General features: G+C 41.7%; 1 protein-coding gene across 3 annotated transcripts in view; it reads right to left on the bottom strand.

The window, feature by feature from the left end:
• The window catches only part of ITPRID2 (ITPR interacting domain containing 2), a 43,402-nt gene that overhangs the window by 3,015 nt on the left and 14,976 nt on the right, over positions 1–25,411 (bottom strand). For all 3 annotated transcript variants that reach the window (XM_072874324.1, XM_072874325.1, XM_072874327.1), the window contains 8 exons: positions 22,434–22,506; positions 15,780–15,871; positions 11,432–12,655; positions 9,048–9,128; positions 8,529–8,656; positions 7,282–7,432; positions 6,074–6,139; positions 4,947–5,360 (listed from right to left, as the gene is read on the bottom strand). In XM_072874324.1, coding sequence (XP_072730425.1) covers positions 4,947–5,360; positions 6,074–6,139; positions 7,282–7,432; positions 8,529–8,656; positions 9,048–9,128; positions 11,432–12,655; positions 15,780–15,871; positions 22,434–22,506 — 2,229 coding nt within the window. The remainder of the gene's footprint in view (positions 1–4,946; positions 5,361–6,073; positions 6,140–7,281; positions 7,433–8,528; positions 8,657–9,047; positions 9,129–11,431; positions 12,656–15,779; positions 15,872–22,433; positions 22,507–25,411) is intronic.

Raw genomic sequence — 25,411 nt, 5'->3', positions numbered from 1 at the left:
TCTGATGACCCACTAATACCACAGAAACACTATTTACTCAAACCCAGCCTTCCCAACAGCCTTGCCATGTTTGCGTAGCCCCTCTCATCATCTCCATGGTCATCTTGCAATTCTTCTTGTAAGTCTCCCCTTTTCCTGGTGCGTCAAAAGGATTAAGCAACAACGTCAGAAGGGTGGCAGCAGCATTAGCAACAGGTTATTTATCCCTTGTTCTCACTGGCAAGCAATTCAATCCCTAAACCATTAGTGGCAAAGTTCCTTGTTTCATTACTACTTTGCATCAAGCAGAAATTCAGAGACTATAATATTATTGGGAAGGAGGTTTCCAGCTGGGTTGTTTGCTGATAACCGACAAAAGAAAAGCCAGTGAAGACCTGGCTTACTGACGGCTCCAAGTCCTGAGGACATCTATGCCGATGCACACACAGACGTACAAAGCTTTAGGACTGCTGTCAATGCAGTAAGGGCTTTGGCACAGGAAAACCACACGGCGGCTGTCTGGCAGACCACCGTTGCAAGAGACCCCCACCCTGCACTCTCTGCTTTCCTTCTCCAGTATCACACAGGGTGGGTCTGCAAGTACGCTACAAAACAGTCATTCTGTGCCCTTCCCTCACCAGATAGACAAAAATAAACCTCACTTTCCAAAGAAAACTGATAAAAGCTTCCCAAATTAGCAAGTAAATGGTCTAGTATGACAGACAGTCTTGTGGCGAGGCGGAGACTGGAAGGGAAGCGGCTCCTGTTCTATTCTCAGCTCTTCCAACAACTTCTGGCTTGACCTTGGTGGATCACTTGAGCCCTCTGCCTCTCACCTTCCTGCCCGGACGACAACAAGGCCACCCTCCGCTGCTTCTTTTCACTGCCACTGCTTCCTCCCTCCTTTCCAGACTCATCGAGGTCATTCCTGCATGGCGAGCACAGCATCAATTCCCGCGGTGACTCAGCCCCATGCGTGTGTCATGACAATTGCTAATGTTTGCCTTTTTCATTACAAACGATTTAGGGCAAGGTGCACCTTCCATTTACTCTGCAGAGGGCACAGCCCACTGCCAAGGCTTCCTCCGTACAAAAGACAGATGCAGTCAATGAATGCTCCACCAGTATTTTTAGCAGCTGAATGAAAAATTGATTATTTGAAAGAGGCAAGAACCCACTCATTTATGGTACGCGTACTACATTGATACAACACTAATATTCAATATTGCATTAATAACACAGTACCACATTCATAGTTATACTACGGTAAACCAGTGATCTTTCTCCCTATGAAAGAATGACCATTACTGTAATATTATGTTGCTGTTAAATAATGAACTGATCGAGAGTGAAATGTGCCATAGTGGCAATTCTAGAGATGGGTGTTCTTCACCTACTGATAGAAAACAGCCATGAGGCTTTCACAGTCTTCATACTCCTGATCTGAGGTATGTTTTCTATAATTAAAAGAATTCTTTTCCACTCTCTTTTCTTCTTGTGCCACTTCTTCATGGCAGCAGCTGGTGAGTTTTTATGCTCAAGATAGTAAGATGAGGAACCCAACACCTGCACAAGGGAAGTATAAACAACCAACAGATGTTTTTGATCGATGCTGAGCTAACATGGATTTGAATGGAAAGTGGAAAAGGGAAGATTCTCTATCCAACCATCTCTCTGTCCCATAAAGACCCATTACAGCCTCTTAAAACAGACGTTGACAGGAAAATCATACGTTTCTTTAAAGTATAACTTCATTAAATGTCATTTACAATGGAGAACTGTCAGCAAAAACAAAACCTGCATTGCTCTTAAGCAGAAAGCTTTTTAAACTATCACATCTTTTAAACTGCAGAAGAGCAGAGTGAGAGGGCCTGGTGGCACTCCTAGCGACACTGTGACCTACGAGTCAAGCAGTAAGTGCTTCATGTGATACTCCAGTGGAGGTCAGGCTGTATTTTCATCAAAACAAGAGGGCCACTGTTTGGCATTTTAACTTTTCACATTGGTGAATGCTTTTCCGTGGGAGTTAGTCCATTAATGCTAAAAGTTAACACCATGGGTTTCTTTAATGTCAGCAAATAGTTACAGGTCAAAGCTCACATGCATTACAACCCACCCAGGCATATTCTGAAACACTGCCTGACTTTTTTTTTCCCCAACACAAGGTCATGCAGCTACAGAGAATGGGAGGAATAAGGAAGGGTTTAACATTTGTGAGTGCATTCATCAAGAATGCATCCTACCAGATTTCTTTCTTTTGACAATAAAACTGGAATTCCTTTGCTAACAACAGGGCTACTTAAGGAAAACACATTTCAATTTATGCTCTGTTTTAGCTCATATGAAATACAAAAGATTTTCCTGACCAGTATTTAATAGCATATTCTAGCTCTGCAAAAACTACCAGGTGCTTTGAGACAATGCATCTTCATTCTGACCTGCAAAACTTCTCATGCTGAGAATCAGAGCCGATCCGAAACAGGCTGCCAATGAAGTTAAACTGAGGGACAATCTCTCTGTGTGCTCAAACATTTACAGAGTGAGTCAAGCTCAGTTATTTGCTGACTACTCATCTTTGAATAGTAGCCTCTCAGTTCAGTGTGGATTCTTTCAGCATTACAATGTCCACACAACCCAAAGAACAATCTCCGTGCAAAGAGTACACATCTTTATTTGCTGTCAATTAATGAAGTTAAAGAGGAACTTTCACACAGGCTAACCTCAGAGAAAATATTGACTGAAATAACGCTGTACTTTGACTCCAGGTCCCTTTATTGTCTCTGCTGCTTTTACAGTACATTTGAATTACAGCTCTCTCCTTCCTCTCTGTTTCTCCTTTAGCAACCCCTCCACCATGACACCACTCCTCTGACACGCAGGTTTTTACAGAAGGGCTGGATACAAATGCAATATCCTGGCTTCGCTTCAGAATCGGCAGCAAAGCGCAACGCGTGACAAATACCTCACGTGCAAATCTTCTCTTGCCCATTAGGCAAGGAACCCCTTTAAAAAGGCATGGAAGGAAAAAAAATGGACCAGAAGGAGAGAGAATTTGGGATGTCTAGGAGTATTTTATGACATCTCCAAAACAAGGCCTTTCCCAAGACTCCTTCCAGCTTTACACTAGCTACTTTGGAGAAGATGGCAGCAGGGGGGGCAGGGGGGTGGGGAAAGACATTCAAAAATTGAATGCTTGCCCCCCTGCCTCATTCATTCCTTTGCTTTCAAAGTAGAGGTATAAAGCTGTAGCATGACAAGCTCCACTGTGAAGATCAGTGATGGCCAGAAGGTGTTCAGCTCCTAATCCTGAGCACAGTAATGATGAGGTCGTCGGTCTGGTGGTACCTCACCGCGAGCTGACTGCAGTACCCTTCCTTCCACAGGATAATGCCACTTTCCATAACTCATCCCGCTGACTCTAATGGGGTTACTGAGCACTATTCAGCATCGTGAAGCTACTTATTGAAAGCTGGTCTCCATTTCACCTCACTGCCAAACTTCATCCTCTTTTAACACCAGCAGTTCACTGATGGTTAATGCTTGTGGCTATGCATTATTCTTTGCACTCTCAGCTCTGGTTATTTACGGAGTTACCCAAAGGTAAACAAAGTAAATGTCTTCATATGCTTCCAGCCATCACCTTCTATAGAACACTCCTTAGTAATGCTCTACTGCTTCACAAATCTCACTGTGCAAGTGTAAAGTGCCTACGCATAGCAAAGCCCACAGTGAGTCAGCCAAGAAAACATCTCTACTTTGCAGAGACAGACATGACAGAGTCTTGTGGTCAGACGATGAGTAAAAAGGATACCTTACGGTCCAGTACACTCTGCCTCTTTCTGCACTGAGAGAAGAGGGGTGAAGGTGTGGCAAAAGATTCCTCTGGGAATCACAGCTCCTGTTTTATCATGAGATAAGTGGCCTGCCTCTCATCTGTTTTAAAGACAAAGCTAAGGCAAAGCTGGTTCCAGTTATTCACAGCCTCGAAGCAAGCAGACCTGGACGGTACCGCAGTGTTACAGCCTGGCCTGTTGTACATTCCCGAGCATGACACCTCTCCTAGCCTTTCGAGTGGTTTATGGCAGAGCCATACAAAAGCTTCAAGGGATGAGCTAAAGGCTAAGGGTCCAATGACCCCCAGCTAAAGGCTAAGTGGTCCCTCTCCAGTGAAGGAGAGGGAATAAAACCCACAGGTTCTCATCCCCATTTCTGTATACACAGCAGAGAGCTCACTCCACTTTCTCACGGGCAGTGCTTTTGAGAACAAGTTTCTTTTGCTTCCTTTTCCCATTTATACTACTTGCATGGCTTTCTGTCATGCCACTGACAAACAAAACATGCCGTTTTAGTCCTGTTTTTTAACCTGGCCCACAGGAAAAATAACCAAGCACCCTTCACTTTCACTGACTGCCAATAAAACTAGTCCAACAGCATTGGTCTAACATCAGTCTTAAAGTCTGAAATAACTTCTCGTCTGACTTCTGCTTGCCCCACTTACACTCCTACAGTCCTTAGTGGTTTAGGGCAGAGGGACTGGGAAAGTATTTTTAACTTACTACAGAGTTGTTTCAGAAACAGTATTTCATCAATCAAACTAACTCAAACCTGGCATTTTAGCGAGCAAACATGACAGAGAAATTTTCCTTGAGAATCTGAAATACTGCTGCTTAACCAAGTAGTAGAGATGGCAAATTCTTTCTCACCCAGACTTATAGTAGCAACAAGCGATTAATTTACATGCTAACCACTATCACTGAAAAAACATCTACTGCTTTGCCCAAGAATACAACTGTTGCTTGAACATCTAGTAACAAGGTCTGAGCCTTCAGAAATAGTACAGTAACAGTATGGAGATTTGGCCTGAGACGGAAGAGAAAACCCCAGTGGCCAAGAATTACAGATAGCCTGTCTTTAGGTTTCAGTAAACACTGTTCAAATATCCTAGATCTCAGCCCCTCCCTCCTCACCTCCCGTATGACTTGCTGCAGCTCCTCCTGCTCCACGCTTTTGTGGATTTCATCAACCGAAGGCATGAGAGTGACTTTTTCAAGTTTGTGTTCCACCTCTGGCTTGGAGTCTGCAAGCTCCTCGGAGCTTTCTACCTGCTGTCCAGCGCCTGCTCTCACCGGGGGAGTTGGTGTTAAGGCAACAGAGGCTCGGTATAACTTCTTGCTTTGACTCTTAGACTTTCCTGTTAGTTCAGAGGATCCAACACCAGCTTTTCTACCTGCGTGACCGGAGCACACTGAAGAGGAATCAGAGTTTCCATGGGAGAATACAGACTCTGTACCCTCTGCTGGGAGAGTTTCCAGTCCAAGATCTCCCAGTCCTAAACCCAGTTCAGACTTCAGAAATGACTGCTCTCGAATAAGTTCGGAGACCTAAGGGTTCAGAAAAAAACCAGTCCTGAATAAGCATATAAAAAAAGTCACATACAGACACAACTATGCTTTCTTGTTATTTATGCAATCACTTACTCATTCCCTCCATGTAACAAATACAGCTATAAAATAAATATATGCTTTGCCTTTATGACTGCAACAAAAGAGGATCATAAAAAGGAATGGGCTTTTTTGAAAGCCAACATAAATACGAATTGTGGCAGTTCCCCAAGCCACTGACTTTTGCAATACAGATGCATCCTGCCAGAGCCATTGACAGAGACACACGTAAAGGCTTGATTCTGTTTTTCTTTGCTAAAACAATTCAAGTTTGTTCTTTCCTTTCTGTAGTCTTTGAATGACTTGTTTTCAGTAGCATAAAATGCACAGAAAAATAAGAAATTATTTTCCTTATTTTCTTATAAAAATAAGAAAATAATTACAAAAACTCACCATGTAGTCATTGTATCAACTACATGCAAACAACATCTCACTTCTACATATTCCTCTTAAAAACAAACAAGACTTCACAGCTTCTTACACCTATGGTTAGCTTTGCTTAAGGGAAAATGCAGCTGTTCTCAACAGAACTACTCAAGTGAGTAAAGTATTTCCAAGACTATGTGTAAAATTAATCTCCTGCAACCTTTTTTAAGAAATCCCTTCCTGGTTCTTTTTCTTAGTAAAACATACAGCACACAACAATTACTTACTGGTTCAATGACATTCAGTGGAGAAGGACATGATAGATTATCAGCACTTCTGCTTCCATACATACCCTGAAAAATTAAGTCAAGTTAATGTATTGAGGATTTCTTTAGAGCTGTCAGAAGCTAATATATAAACATACTGTGTCTCAGACAACTTTCTGTAAAAGGAGAAACTTGGAAACAGGAAGCAAAGCTGGTTGGAGAAAGTTTATTTCAGTCATTTTTAAAGCTGGCCCTCTTCTATAAAAGGATTTACAAATAAAAAGATATTTATATTGTTCAAAGAATGCAAGTTTGGCTTGGGATCACAGTAATACCATATTTTTCTGTTCTTTGGTTTCCATTTTTGTCCCATGACAAAATACTGAAGAGGAAGATGTGGCCTGTGCCTGTGCTGCTTCTACAGAAGAGGATTAGCTAAGAAAGAGGAATGAAACCCAGGAAGAACATATGATACTTTTTGTCTGTGCTTCTTTTGTTTGGCTGATGGCAGAATTGCAGCAGAAAAAAAGAGGAACAGTCTTCCGCTGAGTGAAAAAGAAGAGAAAGTGTATTGCCATGTCACCAATGAACATATGCATCTTTTTTATCCCCACTCTCGTGCTTCTGGGGAGTGTCTGTGGGAGCAGAGCTTCTTCCACTGTTTGGCGAGGAGCCACATGTTCATCTGAAGGAAGTACAAAAGGCAATGGAGGAAAAAAATGAGGACGACAACTGGATTTTCCTGTTTTTTTGTTCCATGGATTGAGCTAGAGGGGAAGCACACCCCATTTCTTGGGAGAGAAACACTAAGCATTTCTCATCTCTCTGCCCTCATTTCACAAGTAAGAAATTCAGTGTAGGGAAACTCCAGAAAGACCATCACCATCCCCCAAGGATTTTAGACATGAGCACTACGTACCAAAACTGTGAGAATTCAGGGTCATGACAAGGAAAAAGAAGAAAGCACTGACAGAAGAGGTCTGAAATCTCAGATGTAAAACCCCAGAAGATATGTATTGATACGTATTAACACCAAGAAAGTCCCTCTATTCACATACATTTTCCCCAAGATGAAACACTGACTTAAAATAAGAAAATATGATCCCTGATAATACACACAGCATCATTAGAGTCCCCAGATATCATCCCACTGTAAGAGTTTTAACAGTTAGGAGTTATTAAAATTACACTGAGAAAACATATAATGTTGTTGCAAAAGTAATACTCACTACGTGTGTCTGAGGTCTGTAAGGTGAAGACGTGTGCAGACTTCTCAGCTGGTCTTCCAAAGCAAGCAGACGCTCTTCCAACTGCATCTCTAACTCCTGTAGCTCCATGCGGACAGACTTTCTCAAGCTCTGTAGCTGATCAGCTTCATATCTATACCAAGTCCATTACAAAAAGAACAAGGGCATTCACTACACTGAGCTGCACACCACAAAGGGGAAACTGAGCAGGACAGTCCCATGAATAAAGGACTTCATATAAGGGAATTCAAAGTGCAACACAGAAAATTCCTCTTTCATGGAAAAATTAGCTGAACGCCTAGATGGAACAAAAGTCTTTCTCCATTTATAGAAAATATATATCACTTCATGGAGAAAACTAAACAGCATAGTGTATCGCAGAACATTCTCCAAAAATTGTAGCTTTAAATGCTTAAATATGTGCAAGCAGAAGAAATTGGCATTTACACATACATCTAATCAAATCCAATTTGATTAGATATACATATATCTAATCAAATCCAGTAACAACGAAAATCAGAGAGCAACACAGTAATCACATATTACTTCTCCTGCGTGGTTCTAGATTCCCAAGCAGTTGCAGCTACATTTTGGCCAGGATGCCATTGTCTAAGAAGGCCAACTGATTTCAAACATGTTTATTTTAAAGTGATTAGTCAAGAGCTGATTCAGCTAAAGTAAATACATAAGCAGTTTTGAAAATTGTTCCGGATCAGCTGCTGCTGCAATTCATGGTGAGCTGTGAGCACAAACAGACAGAGCCAGAATGTGAATGCCATCTGTAGGCTGCCAAGTGGCCACTGTAATTTGGAAAAGCATCTGAATGCTACAATGTTCATTCTAGATTTACGTCTACAAAGATGGGGGGGGTGGGGTGGGGGGGAATCTAAGCTGAAAATCTTTAAGGCTTGTTCCCCCCCCACTATTCTATGTTCACATATCCCATGATAAAAGTCCTTAAAATCCACAGCTGTAAAATCACTTTGGAGAAAGGATGAAGAAAAAAATCATCAATTAATGAGAAATAGGGATTAGAAGAAACAAAGAGGAAAAAACTCTAGAATGAAGAAGTGTAAAGAAAAGAGTAAACAAGTTTTTGGCAAAAACTCAGCTCCGACCCTGTTCAAATTGAAACTAATAGGTTTTTTGCTCTGATTTCAGGGGCAGCAACACATTTCCTGAAGTGCCAGAGTTTTTTCTCTCTTTTTTTTTTTTAAAGATCGTTTTACCTTTCCTCTTCTGTCATGTGCTGATAAACTGTTGTCTGTTGACGTAACATAGTCAATTCCAAATCCATCATTTGGGTTCGGAATAAGTTTAGATTTCGCCTTACCACTTGTAGCTCCTGGAAAGTGTTCTGGGGAGAAAGGGAAAGAAAAAAAAAGGTAATAATGCGTTACATGGAAAAATTGAATCAAAATAAGTCTGGATCCTATAGCCACATTTGCCCAGATGTGCCCTTTGAGTCAAGCAGAACCTCAGCAACTTCAGTATACTACAAAGGCTGCAAGTTGTGAAGTCACAATAACTGAAGAAAACAACATTTTTAGATGTATCATACAAGCAAACACATGAAAGGATTTCCATGTATTTAGATTAATTCCTTTTTAACATTATTTGCAGGATGGAGTCATCTGTTATCTCTTGAGAGCAAAGATAGGGAACTGCCCAAAGTTAGCACAATCTGTGGCACATTTAGGACGTTTCTTTGTGTTTTATTTTGACTAAGTACCACTGTGTGAACTTACTTCATAGAGAGGTAGAATGGATGACCTCTGAGTAGTGTAACTGCTGGCCGCTGAAAGATCCGGACCCCTCATCACCGGGTACTAGGGAAGAAACAAGAAATTTGAAATGGGAATGACAGCAATCCCGTTTATGAACTCGTCTTTCCAAATGCGCAGATACTCCAACAGCAGCCACTGTTAAAACACAACCTTGCTGGCATTGTGATTTCTGCTATCTATGTAAATATTGTATCAGGAAAAGGAAACCTTACAAACCAGCAGTGCCAGCTCTTAACTGAAGCCTGTGCACCAAAGCTCTGTAATGCAAATGCGCTGCAGGTGAAAAACCAAATTTATCCTGTCTGACACAGTAAGTAGGAATAAAAGCTAAGTTTTTCTGCAGCAGGCATGTTATGCCTGAAGACTCAGTAGTCTCAACTGTTTTAGCTAATGATAAAAAGAACAACTCGGAAAACAGAACTGAGCAAATGAAAGTGTGCCATTTTCAAATCATGATTACAGTCACGTGTGGGGTTTTGCTTAGTTCTTAGATTGGGGGTTTTTTTGTTGATTTTGGTTTTTAATCTCACTATATTGCCTACATCCAGAGACCCCTGCGTTCTAATGATCTCTCATGAAAACAAGAGTGTTGAAGAATTTCTATTTGCATGTTGCATCAACACATGCAGCAACCAGATAAAATTCAGGGGCTGTTACATGTAGAGACATGGCACAACAAAGAACAGTGGAAACAGCAAAAACATTCACCTTTCAAACGTGAAAAAGACAGCTTGTCCAATGTAATTTTGAAAGAATTCAAAGGACTATTGACACGCTATGGAAAATTTGAAGCATGTCCATTCATCCAGAGGAGTTTTGCTCAAACATGATCACATCAAGGGGATGGGTTTTTTTTTCCTCTCTCAGTTTTCTCTGTTCTCTGTTCTATCAGGAATTTATCTACTCTTCTTTATTCCTTCCTAAAATCAGAATCATATATTTGAAACATCTCAACTTTTTCTTTAGCAGCTGAGTATGCTGTGTGCCAAACTTGACCTTGGCTGTAGGAAAAAGCAGCACCAGGGGACTGTGTATTGTAAGCAAGACGTTTTCATACAAACCTCTGTAGTGAGAAGGACCAAGACCCCAAAATGGAATTAGTCTAGACAAATTACACTGGAAGTAGAACAAGTGGGCTAGGAGATATTATTATCCCCTCCGATACTAATTTTGTTATTTTAATTGAACCAGCTTGAGCATGAGTTCCGGACGTAATACAGAGCCTTCTTCAGCAGGTTTAGTTAGCACGGTATAAGTGATAAAAGTGCTGTAGCACACTGTAACCTTACCCATATCAAGGCTGCAATTGGCTCCCAAGAGGAAATTTTACAAAGAAGGTTAAATTCTGCAAACGCTTACTCCCAGGCACACCGTCCATTATCTTGAGCAATGGCTGACTTAAAACACCGTTGATCGCAGCTTTCCACTGCAGAGCTGTGTCCCACTACTCAAAGCTGCTCCAAGAAGCAAGGCCAGCTAATATAACTAAAGGCAGGATGGACTAGCCTTTAACTTTTCACAAGTGGCAAAATAAAACAAAACAACAGGGGTCTAAAAAAGCCCACTACAGCCTACCACCTGGAATATGGTGCAGGCAGGCACATGTTTGCTCTTGGGTAAAACCCACAGAAATTGTTGAAGCTCTACAACTGAATAGTGTAGAGCAGGTGTGGCAGAAACTGGTAAAAAAAATGCGCTTGCATTTTAAAGCATTTCTTCTCTGAGTGAAGAGATGGACAAAATTTCAAACACTGTGAAAAAACTGGCTCTTAATGAAAAACAGATGACTTGAGGATCACGTTGACTAGCTCCAGAGCTGAACATGCAAAAGGTTGTCGTGAAACAGCACAGAAATTCATATGGGAAATGTATATGAACAGACATCATCACTGACATCATTAGTGAAGCCATGGGACTTGCAATGAAAAAAAAAAAATTCTCAGTTGGATGGCAAGTATGTCAAAGACAAGAGAGAGGTTAAAGGACTGTCAATATGTATTTTCAAACCTAATGACTATCACCTTAAAATAATAGCTGCTAAAGAGTACACTGTTCTTCCCTCCCACTCAAGAATATCGATCACAGTAAAAAAAAAAAAAAAAAAAAATCTGGGTCAACTGCAACAAGAAAAGATTAAGTGCAAAAATAGCGGAGCACTAGAGAGATGATCATCAGCCACTTTAAACAGAAGCTCCTAAAACAGTAGCAAATCAAACTTCCACAAAATGTCATTTTTTTCCTGATCTGCTGCACTACACAAAGGAATATTCAGATTAACATTTTGGTTTTGTAAGGATAAAATAAGAAGCCTCTTTGCCCAAGGTAAAAATCTGGCTTGCTCTTACCTGTGAGAGGTTCTGCAGAGAGTTTCTGATGTCGTGTAGGACCCGGCGCAGCTGCATCTCCACGGTGGAGGGAGGGTTGATGGCATGAGGTCGATGAGGAAATCCAGCGTGCCTTGGAGAGAAGGGACAGCTGAAGGGGGAAAGCAAGGCACCGAAGGAAGAGCCGGAGATGCTTGGGACACTGTGGGTGCTCAGCGTCCTCATGTGCTCGCAGAGCGGTCTGTCCTGCCACTCGGCGGGGAGGGAGTGGAGGGAGCACATCGACTGGGACATGTGTGCCGGTGTGTGCAGCAGGCAGCTCTGTACCCTGGTGGGACTGGGCTCCTCGGACAGTCTGTTGGGCCCGGTCTGGGGCACTTCTTTTTTGGAGGATGAAGGCGCAATGAACAGTGTGGATTTGCACACCGGCTGGCTGGCAGCTACCTCACCCTCACTCTTGTCATTCTCAGACGTTGGTTTCTTGTCTTCCTCCACATGTGTGTACTTGTAGGTGAAAGAAGGAGGACTGCACAGAGTCTCTTTTCCTGGAGTTAACTGGACATTCACAGAGGACACCACTTTCACCGGATTCAGCAATGCGGTTGGGAGAGACTGAGACCGCCTTAGAGGATAGCCCGATTGAGCAAACCAGAGTCTCTGCTTCCTCAGGAGATCTTTTGACTTAAGCAGAGTGCGTCCGGCCCTGGAATCAGATGTGCTGACAATCCTCATCTCGGCTCTTTGCAAGGCGATGTGAACCCTGTCCATGGACGATGGGGAGGAGCCACCACCTTCCAGAGACTCCATTGACTTGAGGATATGGTGTGTGTGGTACTGAGGGAACTCAAACACGCTGCCTTCCTCCAGCAGGTCCAATTCTTTTCGCTCACTGGAAGTGTCTTCCTCTTTAGAGCTGAACTCTCCTTGGGCTGTGTCTGATATATGAGATGACTTGCTTTCTCCTCCTTGATTTTGTTCAGTTTCATAGTCAGTAATTTTTCTGTCTTCGCTCCTTCTGTTCTCAGAAGGTCCCCCTACCTTTCGTCTCTCTACTTGAGAGATAATATCCTCTTCATCATTGTCATCATCATCATCACCATCATCATCACCTTCCTCCTCAAACTCATTGAAACAGGGCAGTTCCTTGGCTATTGGTGTCTTCTGTTCCTCACTATGTGACGTCACGGTGGTCTCACTGTCACAGCTGTCAGCGCTGCTTCCCATGCCCTGCAGAGACTCCTGAACCTAGGAAAGATATGAGCCAGCAAAGGGGTGAACATACTGGAGACTCAACTACTGCCTTCTTAGGGGTCAGGCTAAGAGTCCAAGTCCATATTCATTGGGCATCATGGTAGGGAGCAGAACGAATAATACAAAATGCAGTTAGTGTGCAAGAAAAACAGTGAAGGAGAACAAAGAAACCATAGTATCAGAGAGATTAGAAGCACATTAAAGTATGGCACCAAAAAGGAGATGGTTTAAAAAAATAAGAGCAAACTATTCACATGTTTCTCTGATTTGACAATAAACTCTTTATTGCCAGCAGAATAGAAGTGGCAGCAGATTAAAAGAGTAAAAAGAGTAAAATTGTGTTTTAGATAGTGATGACAAAGGGATAGCAGGGTGGAAGTACGTGGCATCTCCCATATATAAAGGCTCACAGACAGCGCTGAAATGAAGGGTGGTATTAGGGAATGCATACAGAGCAGTGAGGAGAACTGCAGACCGTAGTGAAACTAGTGTCACAGGACAACACCAAGAATGGGAAAACCAGTCTGCCTATACACTCGGCCTGTTTGAAGTCACAGAATTGTCTGAGACTGGCAATCTTACATTAGGCTGCTAATCTCTATTGCAGACTGCATCCAGTACTATTACCCCATCCTCCCTTTCTTTCTCCTAATACTTCTTCCCCTTTTCATTCTAAATCACAGTTTAAAACAGAGCACATGTATGAGGGAAATGCTAGTTTAACAGGTAACAAATGGCAGGAAAAGCATCTATGAGAAAGGAAAAAAAAAAAAAGAGATCTATGGATTACAAAGCATATTCCTTAGGCTGGACTGATTGACTTGTATATTTACAAGCGGACAAGACATTTTCATAAGAATATGTGTTATAAAGTACAGTCTTGGTAATTCACCATAGTTGACACATGAACTAGAAATTTATAGAGAAGCTTTTCCCATCTCTAATTTCTGCAGATCTCACTGCCGTTAGGATACCAACTATGAGTTTCTTCTAGAGAGATTACTTATGGTGTACGTCAGGCAACAGTTCCTTCTCCAACCATCTAGAAGAAAATTTCAGTCATGAAGGTCAACTTCACAAGTATGTGCTTAACATTGCACTTACTGGCCCAGTCACAAATTAGTATGACAGTACAGGTTCAGATACTGTTCAAGTCAAAGGTATTAAAAGAACACAAGATTGTAATGTCTAGGTGAAATTAGGTGTGCTACATGTGTGCATACCTGTGTCTCTAATCCTCCACCACATTGTTCACTTACAAGTCAGGCAAGCAAAACTTCAAGAACTTGGATGGAGAATTCTTCTCGCTTCTTTGGTAACATGAAACTCCCCTGCAGAATATCCCATCTTAATGCCAAAATCTCCCTTAGAAATCTTTATTTTGGATGTCAGGGATGAAAGGCAATACCATTCTAGTTTTTGAGTTTTCTCCTGAGTTTCAGAGGAACTCTCCTGAGTAGCAGCTATGGCTGCTAGAGTCAATTATTTAACAGTAGATGGCACTAACTTACCATACTTTTAAGAAACAATATACACCCCTCTGTATCCCCTTCATCATCTTCTCACAGGTTCTCTTCATTAGCTGCCAAGTTCTCATTTCCCCTAGTCTCTGAATTCAGCTCAGCACTTGCTCTGAATAAAGCAGTGAAGGTGGCAGAAGAGAGCCTAGCAACTCCATGGCACAAATCTCATGCAGTCAAAATGTCTTTTCAAAACAGCATAAGACAAAGCAGAAAAATCTCATCCCTTTACAGTCAACAAAAATAAACTCCACCAGTCTTCCAGTGAAGGGGCACTTAGTTGCAACATGCTTTCACTTGACTCTTAATCAGGTTGCAACCAATATAAAGATCAGGAGTGAGCAACTCTAACCTGAGATTCCTTCTAACATGCCTGTCAACTTCAGTGTAGTCCCAGTTTAGTAGAGAGCAGAACCAGTATCTTGGACTATTATGCTCCTTACAGAGACTCAGGCTCATGATTTCATTTATTCACTCTCTTGCTCTTGGAAAGTGCAAGCTGATGTTTAAGGGAGACACAAAGACTAGCACTGTCTTGGCTTTCATTTTGGTACTTAGTTGAAAAACAACTGAACTAGAAAGCACAGAATACCACTACTGAAATGGAAAAGCAACACTGATGGATGGGGAGGGTGGTATTCTCTTCCTAGTAAGTGCCAAACAGCTTTAAAAATATTTGTTGCGCCACAAGGAAAAAAACATACTGTAGCATTAAAAAAGCTCAGCAGCTGCAAGCCACAGAAATGAAATTAGTGGTGATAGCCAGACTCCCATCTTTGTATTCCTCTGGACTCTGGTTGAGGTCCCAGACAGCTAACCGATGGCCTTGAGGCCAGGATCCAACTCAAGACTTTTCTCTGGCTGATTCACAGGCCAACCAAATCATGGCTATGACTGTGCAAATGTTTTAGGAGAGGCAAGAGAACACCTCTCCTAAATATCAGGTACAATGCTGAACAAAGGTGTGTATTGAGCAGACACCTAAGCACCATGCTGGAACAAAAGCCTCCACTAAAACATGTGCTCTCTGGTCAGTATCACAGCAAGTTCTGGGACCAAGATCAAAGGAACTGGAAGAAGAAAGAGTGCAGGAGCTCGAGATTGTCTAGACATTAGTACACCTTCGTAGTAAAGTTAGTATGAAATTGCTTTCCCTTTCTGTCAGCTGTTAACTAAAAAAAAATAGAAAAATATGCAAAAGAAAATGAGTGGGAAGACAAAAATGCTACAAGAAATTAAATGATCAGCAGAAAAGCTATATTCTTTCATTACCTTAATCTCTACCCACTGCAGTCATGAGAGGAATGGACTGCGATTCTGGAGCCTCGGTCAGAAGAGATACACCAGAAACAGCAAACAGGACATACTGAACTTAGAACTTATTCCAGGCCCAAGTATACCCAGATTATCCTACCAGAAAGGTTTAACAATTTTAACACAGTTCTGTAAGGGATTCAGCAGGTCCAGCTCTGAAAATGAGAAGTTTTGTAAGATCTAGACTGACGGTCACGATAGCAATCAAACATCAACATCTCTCCCCAGGTCCCTACGGTCCCACAATAATCGGTAATATTTCAACCACAGCATGGGAACCTTACCTGAAGCTGATTAAACGGAGAACAATCTGTGGAGGAGTCCTCAGCGAAGCCACTGCTGTCAGAGTGCTGACTTGCGGTCCGTAACAGCTGATCTGTTTAAAACAAGCAAAACCCAACCGTAATTACTTTACAAATCACAACCTTTCATGCCCAATCACATTCAATACATGCTTTCCTTTTACATCAAAGTAACATTAAGTGGCTAACACCATTCCTTTTCAAATTCCACTTTGAACAATACAGAGAAACAGCTTGTTTGTTTTGAGCAAAACCTCTTCTCATGCAAAACCCTACTTGTGAAACTTCAAGCAGCGGTGGAAGCGGTACATTTTTCTTTCCTGTACTGTGGAAAACACTCCACTCTGCAGATGTTGCCACTCTTGGAGTTTTCCTTCCATAAAACTGAATCACTGGTTAATTCACATGCAGGCAATGGAACAGTTGCTTTTGTATTGACACGTACAGATTCACCACCCCTCCTGATCATGGAGATAAAGGAGATCACTCGTCTCCTGCCAGCCCACACCACCCCATACGCCCAGAAGAACAGCATCACATGAGCAGAGAGGGCGATGCGCAGGACTTGGAGAACTGCTAGAGATGGTCCTCCGCTGCTTTAGCGGACAAATACAAAACATCTCTGACACATCAACAGGCAATCCGCCAAAGCACATTCCCAGGGCTCATTTTATACACGAAAGATAAGATCCCTCTGCTTTTCCTTTCTACTTTGATTAGGTAAGTGTTAAAATAGCCTAAAGAGAGTCTAAAATCCTCAGTGCTGCTCAGGAGCGGTTTCCTCTGGTGCAAGCACTATAGCTACAAAGCTGCTCTTCAAGGAGATCTCAGCAAGCTCTGCAGTGCAGTATTGCATGTATATTGTTCCCTGCTAGACACAGGAGGCACTCACCAGGTATGGGTTTACCTTACGGCACCATAAACGTTTTGCTTAGCCAGATGGCAGCCCAGGCAACAACCGTATCTCACCTCTAGCTCTCCACAGAAGTGTAAAAGCTTGGAGATGGGATGAGACCACAGCGGCCTCTAGCCCCCAGACCCCTGCCTCCTCCTCCTCACCCTGGGGCAAAAGCTTGCTGCTGTCTTCTCAGAGGCTCAGGGCAGAATTTTACCCCACATTCCTTCAACCGCTTAACTGTCATCATATAATTAATCCCAGTTCACAGCTCAATGCATTGGAATGCGTTATGAAAACTGTTTTGAAACTGCTGGATATTCAGAACTAATTTTTTTCAGTATTAATTTTGATGAACATTTCACTAACACAGAAATAAAAGCCTGCACAGGCCCAGAAGCTTGTGAACACCAGCAGAGGCAAACTGCCCATTAAAATTCTGTATCAGCGATTTCACACAGCTTTTAGGGAGTGCCTTTCAAATTGTGCTGCTGTTCTGTTATCATGGTAGCCACAATATCCTGCGATGATAAACAACTTTTCTACCTCAAGGCAGACATCCCCACCCAGCTCCCAGTGAAGACAATGGAAATTACTTCCCTGAGAACCGGACTAGCTCTTATTAACTGCCCGTTACAATTAATATGGCTGAAAGAGTGTGCCATGAACACGTTGCCACTACAGCTGAGGCTGGTGGGAAGCTGTCACCTCCTCCCAGGTGAACAGTCACCTACTTTGGCCTCCTCTCTGTCTCTTTTCCTGTTTGGTGAATTTTAATTTAAAAGGAAAAGGCACTACTGGTGAAAGCCTTAGCCACAGGGGAGAGTTACAACCAGTTCCGATAAAGCAAAGTGTGTGTGCTGGCATCTGGTTTCATGTGCATGAAGCTTATTACTTCTCAAGAAAAATATTGACCTGCCCTTCTATTTCCTTCTCAGTCAGTATTTCCTTTTCAACTATTAAAAAATATTACATATATATATATATGTATATATGTCTCCTCAAATCCATTCTTGGCCTCCTCAGAGACACAGTACTAAAGTAAAAATCAGTGGTTTAGATAATTTTCTATAGCATTGGTTATTTACGCACACGCTTTGACAGCTTTACATGACAGATACTGCCAGTCAACTGGTCAGTCTAGAGCAGAGGCACCCACACCTGCCTCATTGTCTTTATCCGTGGCAAGAGACTAGCACAGTATGAACAGATTCGAACTGCCTTGTTTCCACCTAAGGAGACATCCCCTTAATACAGCCATCCCTTGCTTTCTGTGTTGCAGAGCGGCTCGGATTTTATTTGAACGTTTAAAGCAAATCAGAGAAGACATTTTTTGTATGTACAAGTAGTATTCTTCTACCACACCTTACCCTTGTCTCTTGCAAGTTCTCAGAGTTCTCCACTACACCACTATGATGTAAATGCAGTAAAAACTTTTAAAGAACAGGAATCTCTACTACGTCAGTAGTGAAATGACAAGGTTTAGCTCTGTAAAGAATGGGAATACCAACTTGTACATCAGGGTATACTGATACATAATGCCATCCACCCTCCTTGTCAACTACTGATTCAGATGTACAACCTGCTCTATGGCACCTGGAAGTCTCTCAGATTCAAGCAGACAAAGGGAAAGCATGAAAACATTTTAAAAAACAGCTAAAGAGTTACATTCAGATCTTGATTAAAATGCCTCCTGGCAATGGAGTCTCAAGAGAAGGAGGTTGTGATGAGATATGGTTCCCCTCTCTTCACCTTGAATGCAGAAAACTCAGCACCAAAGGCTGGGTTGTAGGAGCTAACCTGGGATCATCCCTTGCCCTGCGTACCCCCACTAAGGGAACTGTACCTTCCGTAAAAAGGTCACCGCATGATGCTGACCCTGCAGCCCAAAGCTATTATCAACACTATGTAGGGGAAATCTGAATTAGAGGGGGAAGGCCAGAGGCAGCATAAAGTGTGAGAAAGGGAACCAGCCAAGATGAACAAAACGAGAAGGAACAACCAAACTCAGGTCCCAGTTAAACAGAGCACAAACCAAAATGCCCCTTGGATTATTGTTTTAAGCTGTATGAAAAATTCAAAATATTTTTAGGCACTGAATACATGCCAGAGAAATGTGGGTATTCAGAAATACATCAAATAAGCTGACAAAGTTGTAAACAAGAGCAGATGATGAAGAAACAAGTCTGCGGTTCACAAAATATGAGAGCACAGATTTATCAGAGAATCACTATCAAATAATGGAATAATTCATCTATTGTAAAATAATATTCAGCTACCAATGGACTGTCAGTCTCACCAGTCCAAACAGTCCCATCAGGTACTTATCTTACACTTTCTGCGTCACTCGACTGCTCATACAGAAGAGAAGGAGAAATACGTGGAAACTGCCCATGAAGCTTTAGTAACATCTATGTTGCTTGTACCTGCAGTATTGGCAAAGCTCTAATGCACTTTGTATTTCACAAGATTATTAATAAATTGACATTCCCAACTTAGCTATAAAGTATTCCATTACAGGATTACATATCTGCTGCCCCTTTTTCCCATATTGATCGCACCCTGCACCCCAGCACTGCCAAAACCAGCCCAGTAGGGAGCCCTGCTGCAGAAACTCTTCAGAGTCCCTGGGGATTTCCTAGCTTCTGGACAGATAAGCACAGACTCCCACAAATACTAAATGTGTTGCAAATATTTTCTTCTCACTCCCCCATCTCCAATCTCCTGTGGAGCTGCACCCACAGAGAGATAAAAATACAATAATATATTAAGGACAGGAAGTGCTGATGTGCTTTCTTCACTTTCAAGAACTAAATTGTCAAAATTAATCACTGCTTTTGACTATCAATGTCAGATGCCTTAAAACAATCGGGTTTGTGTCTATTCAAAATTTCATGGAGCCACAGATGTCAGCAACCTGACACTCACAAATTACAATGCCTCGAGAATACTTTGTTCTCCACACGTTGTACCTATATTTGTCTTGTTTGTTGGGCATTTTTTGGAATGGAAGGTGCTGTTGTATAAATATGTCAGGAAGAATTTTGTTTTCCAACTAACAAACCTTCCTTCCAGATAACTTTGCAATAAGTTTTTTTTATAGTGGACATTTAGCAGCACTGTATGTTTACAGTGCAAAGCAACTGAAGCTTTTCATTCTTCTCTACTATGTTCCTAAAAAAACCCCCTTGCACAAAAATACATCTACATTTGAGGTTTGCAACAACAAAGAACAGAATGCTGGTTTTGGGCATAATGGATAAACTAGCTCAGTTCAGTACCATTTGGAAGACATAACCTAAAAAGTACATGAAGCTAGTCAATACGATACAGAATTCTTTGTATCCCCTATAAAGTGTTTAACAAAGACAGTACTATAGCAAAGCAATCATTTGCAAGCTGCTTTGAAAATCTAAGCTGACCACTTATAAACAAAGCTAATCTGAAATGGGAAACATGCCTTAATGGGGAGTCTAAACAGCAGCAGACTCAGTGTTGTTCAAGCATAACTTAAGTCTGCAGAGTATTTCAGTAGGAAAGAGAATCTCTTTTTTTTTTTTTTTTTAATTCAAATACTTCACATCTTATTATAGGCCCTCTTAAAATGCCTTACAAACTTGTAAATGTCAGAGAAAGCATCCACAGCCCTCTGTGTAGATGTAAAATGACATTGCAAGGTTTATAACAGTCTGTATCGAACAGCACTAAGTCTGCTAACTGACACAGAAGTACCCCTACGTGAAAAAAAAAGTACAAATGCATTCCTTCAGGGGAATCATTCATCTGGAACAAATTTTTTGTTCATGGGTGCTTATGTACAGTAGAGCCAACACCACTGAAAGAGGTAGGTCTGTATGAGGATCATCACCTGAAATCACATTGCAACGGAAGACCAGTGCTTGAATTTCATGCTGATCCCACCTCAAGACATTGCTAGTGAGAGTGGCATTTCACGTTCAGACACAATGGCCGGCATTTTTAATAAGTGACCATTAACTGTGGATGCCTTCAAACCTGGTAAGCACCTGCTCTCTGAAAAAACAGGACTATGTTGTCTCATGTTGGACAACTTGCAAAAAAAATTGACTGCTGTTTTTTAACGTTTTGGATAAGTTCTCTACCAAATGCTCTCCTTCTTGGCAATTTTACTGAAAGCCGTACAGAACAAAGCCCTAAGCTTTCCACATCTTCCAGGTGAAATAAAATGTTGGTCTCAGAGTGACTTTTAGCAAACGTGCAAGCTTATGATCAGCATTGACATCTTTGTTAGGTAAGTCATAGAAAACTCCAGGCAATACTTGCATGATAACAAAGTGTCATCGCTCATGTATGCCACATGCATTCAGAAACGGGTGGGATATACTAGCTGGGAAACATGAGGCGGCATGCCCCACGTCTGCCATACTGAAGACCCATTGCCAGAACTGCTGGTACCTTTCAGCAGGTACACGCAGGACCACCTGACTCTTTTTTTTTTCTGTGCATGGAGGAAGAAGAGGGAAAAATAGCTAGCGGAACAGAAAACACAAAATTAGCATTTCAGAAGATGAAAAAATGTATTTTTCTCCTCCCTGACTGCAGCTCCTGGTTCCTTAAGTTGCCTTTCTCTGAAAAGCTCTTTCTGAAACTGATGAGGCCAGGCAAACAAGAGACCTGACCTGTAAAGAGTGCATCTCTTTACCTGTAATCACGTAAAGCATGTAATCACAAAATTAAAATACAGCCAAGGGAGAAACGTTGGGAACAGTTAGAGGTGCAGTTTCTGGCAGTCCTTCTTGGTGGCCTACGTTTGTAACAGAGGAAGACTAGTGAGTACAATGCTGCGTTGTACAAAACACTGCTGAACTAGTAGCACAAGCTATCCCTAATAACCAGGCATTAACCTTCAGCGCTTAGTCCAGAGCATTCTCAACCATGTTAATGCAATTCAGCTGACAGTTCACAAGACTGTCAGTTCATTTGTGAAAAGGCAAATAAGATGATCTCTGTTTCTTAGGACAGGTTTTTCTGCCTCTCTTTAGTATCTAGAGATGTTAGTCATGTTTCACCAAGAAATTGCATTGCAGCTAAGCATCTCACTAAATGCAACAAGCTCTATTTCTTCTGTAATTACACGTAACACCTAGAGAACGGACTTCACTTGCTAACATTGGGCAAAATAACAATCACAAAATGAACTTAAAGATCAACTTTGTCCCCCTCCCAAGCCATAAGATAGATAAATAAGAATTTGAGATGAAAGCACAAACTAAGTAAGCCACAAAAGCCAGTGCACAGAGTTTGCCATGTGAAGGACTGCAATTTCCATGTGGGTGCAAGACACTAGTCTTCTGTGCAGCCAGCTTGCAGACAGAGCAGTAGCGCATAGGAAAAAGCTGGATGTATCATGCAATTTAGGTTTAAAACAATATAATTTTAGTTTAAATGGGTATCTTAAATTACAGGATCTGCCAGGGAAAAAAAATCCCATACAATCTGAATTAACATTTCAGTTCCTCTGAGCTATCATCAATTGTACAAAAGTGAAAACAGCCAGTGAGGTTATAGGGCTGTTGTCTTGCCTGTAATTTGGTTGCCACTTTACAGTAATGTTCTGTGATTTAGCTGAAAAAGAAACCCAGATCTTTTTTATTTCTAAAGAGAAAAAGAAACTTTAGAAGTTTTAAATATCGGAATCAGCATTTCAGAGAGGGAAGGACACTCAGCAGACTGCTGTCTCCCGGGAGTTGAAGTCTACTCACCTTTCCTTGACTTGGTCACTGCCAGCTGGTGAGAAGCTGGAACATGTGGTAGATCCCCCTCTGTACTCTGGATCTATCAGGAAGAGGAGATAATATTTTGTCAGGACAACTGGAATATGTTTCTATGCTTAAGAATGCCCAAGCTATATAAACTGCACATGTGGGGAGGAAAGGAGGGGGGTAGCTGTTTTTGTTTTTTTCTCCAGTCCAACAGCCTATAATGACTGAGGGAGTAAATCGTATCTCCTTGAACAAAAGTATTATTTTATCAGGTACTCAGCAATGCCCCTGTAGGACAGCACCTCTCACGCACAGCGCAGGGCTCCCCTCCAGTTACGTTCATCGTGCAAAAAGACCAGAAAATCACATCCGGTGACACTACTGAGAGTTCTCATTCCCTCTTTGACGAAAGACTGAAATAAGCGTGTGAAAATACCTTTGACCACCGTTACACTACTACTGTCTTTTCCATTCAGCACTCTTGGCTCCTCATTTGAATATAAAGAACAAGCAAAATACATTTAGAAAAATATATCAAGAGGTCAGCACATAAGGATTGTCATCTGCTGCCCTACCAAGTATTTCCCACAAGCCACCAATCCTCCAGAAGGACCCAGACCCTGCCAGAACCTACTCCAGACTTCACCACGCCACTACTCATGGAAATACTTCTTGTGTCTTTCAGTACAAAAAAGGAAGATAATGTATTCAGAGCCATGCAGATTTCAACTGGGAAACTTAAAACTACATGAAAATTAATCCTATTACTTAATCACTTTGTGAAACACAGCCTTATTAAGAAAGCAGTTCTCAGACAACCGTTCAAACAATGAAAAGAATATGCCTAAAATCTCAACAGGGACACCTTTGTTCAGTTCAAAAGCTAGAATATTTTTTCCCTTTTGTGTCCTACAGGAAAAATCCTAATGGTTCACATGCAAGTCTACACGCACAAAATCCCCAGTCCAACTACCCCCCCAACCCTTCCCTCTAACGGGCTGCCTGCCTAATTTCAAAATTACCAAGCAATGAAATTTTCATCTCCATTTTTGATCAACTTAAAAATGCAAAACCAGGACACTGATGGTTTTAAGCCCAGATTAGTACCTGGCTAAAGAAGCAGCTATATTTGCATCGATATCGTGAGTATAGCAGCCACTAGGGTGCATTTTCTTAATTACAACAGTTTTGAGAAGTACTTGGCCTGAACTTTGCATCATTAATAAGTGAACAGCATCACTCTTGCACAATAAATCAAGAGGCTTCTGTTCCTTTAGGAGATGAAGGCTGTACCAAAGGGGTTTTTATATATTTTGTCCAATATTTTGTCCAGCCAAAGGTTATTTTATCCAAATGCAGGGGAGCATAGAAGGGGCTCACTATTTTAAAAGGTACTTTTCCTAAATTTAAAAAGTTATTTAAAAAAAAAAGAAAAAAAGGAACAGCAAGTAATCTTACAGGCCCTTTGATCGAACTGGCCTTCCAGGAAAGGTATCTTGATTCTCTCAACCCTCCCAGTTTCTGATGGCTAAATTTGCAGCCTCCCAACAGCTAAGCCTCTTCTCATCTAAAAACCCTCCACCCCCTGTCCTTGGCTGGGAGACAGCATCCTGGCCTCGTCCGCCGCACGGCGCAGCTCGACAAGCATGCAGGAGCACTCCCCTCTCCTTCCCCGTCCCTTCAGTCAATACTGATGCCGGTAAACGACCGTCGGGACTGTAATTGGCCACCTCAGGAGCGGGTGTTTGGGGGAAATCCTGCCCTGACTCACTCCTGCACTAGCTATCTTCACAGCCACAGACTTCCGAAGGGCACTCGAACCTCCAAGGCATTCGTAAGCATGGAAAGAGCTTCCTTGATATATCTGTCATCCTTCTTACGCATATGAATGCACTCCAAGCCAAGCTGGGAAAATGGGGGGAGGAGTTATTGTCACTGTTTCTAATACACTTTATTGTTCATTATACCCTGCTTAGAGACACACGAAAATAAAATCATGCTGCCAGGTATTGTTCTAAAGTTTCTTCAACAAAACCGAATCCCTCCCTCCCAGGTATCTGAAGGCAGTTGATATGTATATATTATATTGCATAAACAAAAATTCACTGCAATCCCATCCCACATCGCATGTCGTCTTGCCAAAACAGCTGTGTTTATGCACTGGCATCATTGCAAAGTGTGTGAACCAAAACTTTGCAAATACATTGCATTTGGCTCGTGCAGAATTTAACAAGTCTTTTTCATGTCATAACCCTTTACAGTCTAACTCACTCTGAAGGAAAATTCCATTCCTTTTTTTTTTTTTTTTTAAATTAGTTGTTTCAACTTTGCCCAAGAGTACCAAAAAACGGATTTCTCCTCTGGGATATGTGAAACCAGTCCAGCTATCAAGAATATAGCAAAATGCATTGCCACTCAGATCCCTCCCATTGTGCCAATGCAAACATCTGTGCAGCTACACAACAAAGTGGATCAAGAAAATTATCCAGCTGAAAACTAAGCCAGGAAAATTAAATCAATCAAAATACACTGGGTTTCTTTTTCCCCTCTCAACTGGACCAGTCCTTTGTTCTGATTCACAAGATGGCCACACAACATGTGGGGGATGACACACAGGCACAAACAAGGGGCAGGAACTATGAGAGGCTGGTTTACCTCCTTCTACTTAATGAGTGCCTTCAGCTACAACATTAGTTGATCTAGAGGAGCCCCAAAAGTCTGTAGTGCCAATACAACACGAGACATAGTATCTACTAAATCATCATTTCCTCATTCGCTGTAAAACTCTGGGGGTTTTCTATTCACTTGCTTTCTTCACTCATTTCACCAAATAAAACACAATCCTTCATTTTACATACCTATTTCACATAGGTAAAGTTAACTGCTGAATTGTTAACAGTGAGCACTTCAAAATGTGTCCACAAAAACACCTGCTGATTTAAGTTAAAGCAGATCTTACAATTCAAGGTATGAGTCTA

This window comes from Ciconia boyciana, chromosome 10 (assembly GCF_034638445.1).
Source record: "Ciconia boyciana chromosome 10, ASM3463844v1, whole genome shotgun sequence".
NCBI classification, from domain to species: domain Eukaryota; kingdom Metazoa; phylum Chordata; class Aves; order Ciconiiformes; family Ciconiidae; genus Ciconia; species Ciconia boyciana.
The sequence above is the reverse complement of the archived record's forward strand: the minus strand, read 5'-3'. Positions and strand labels throughout refer to the sequence as shown.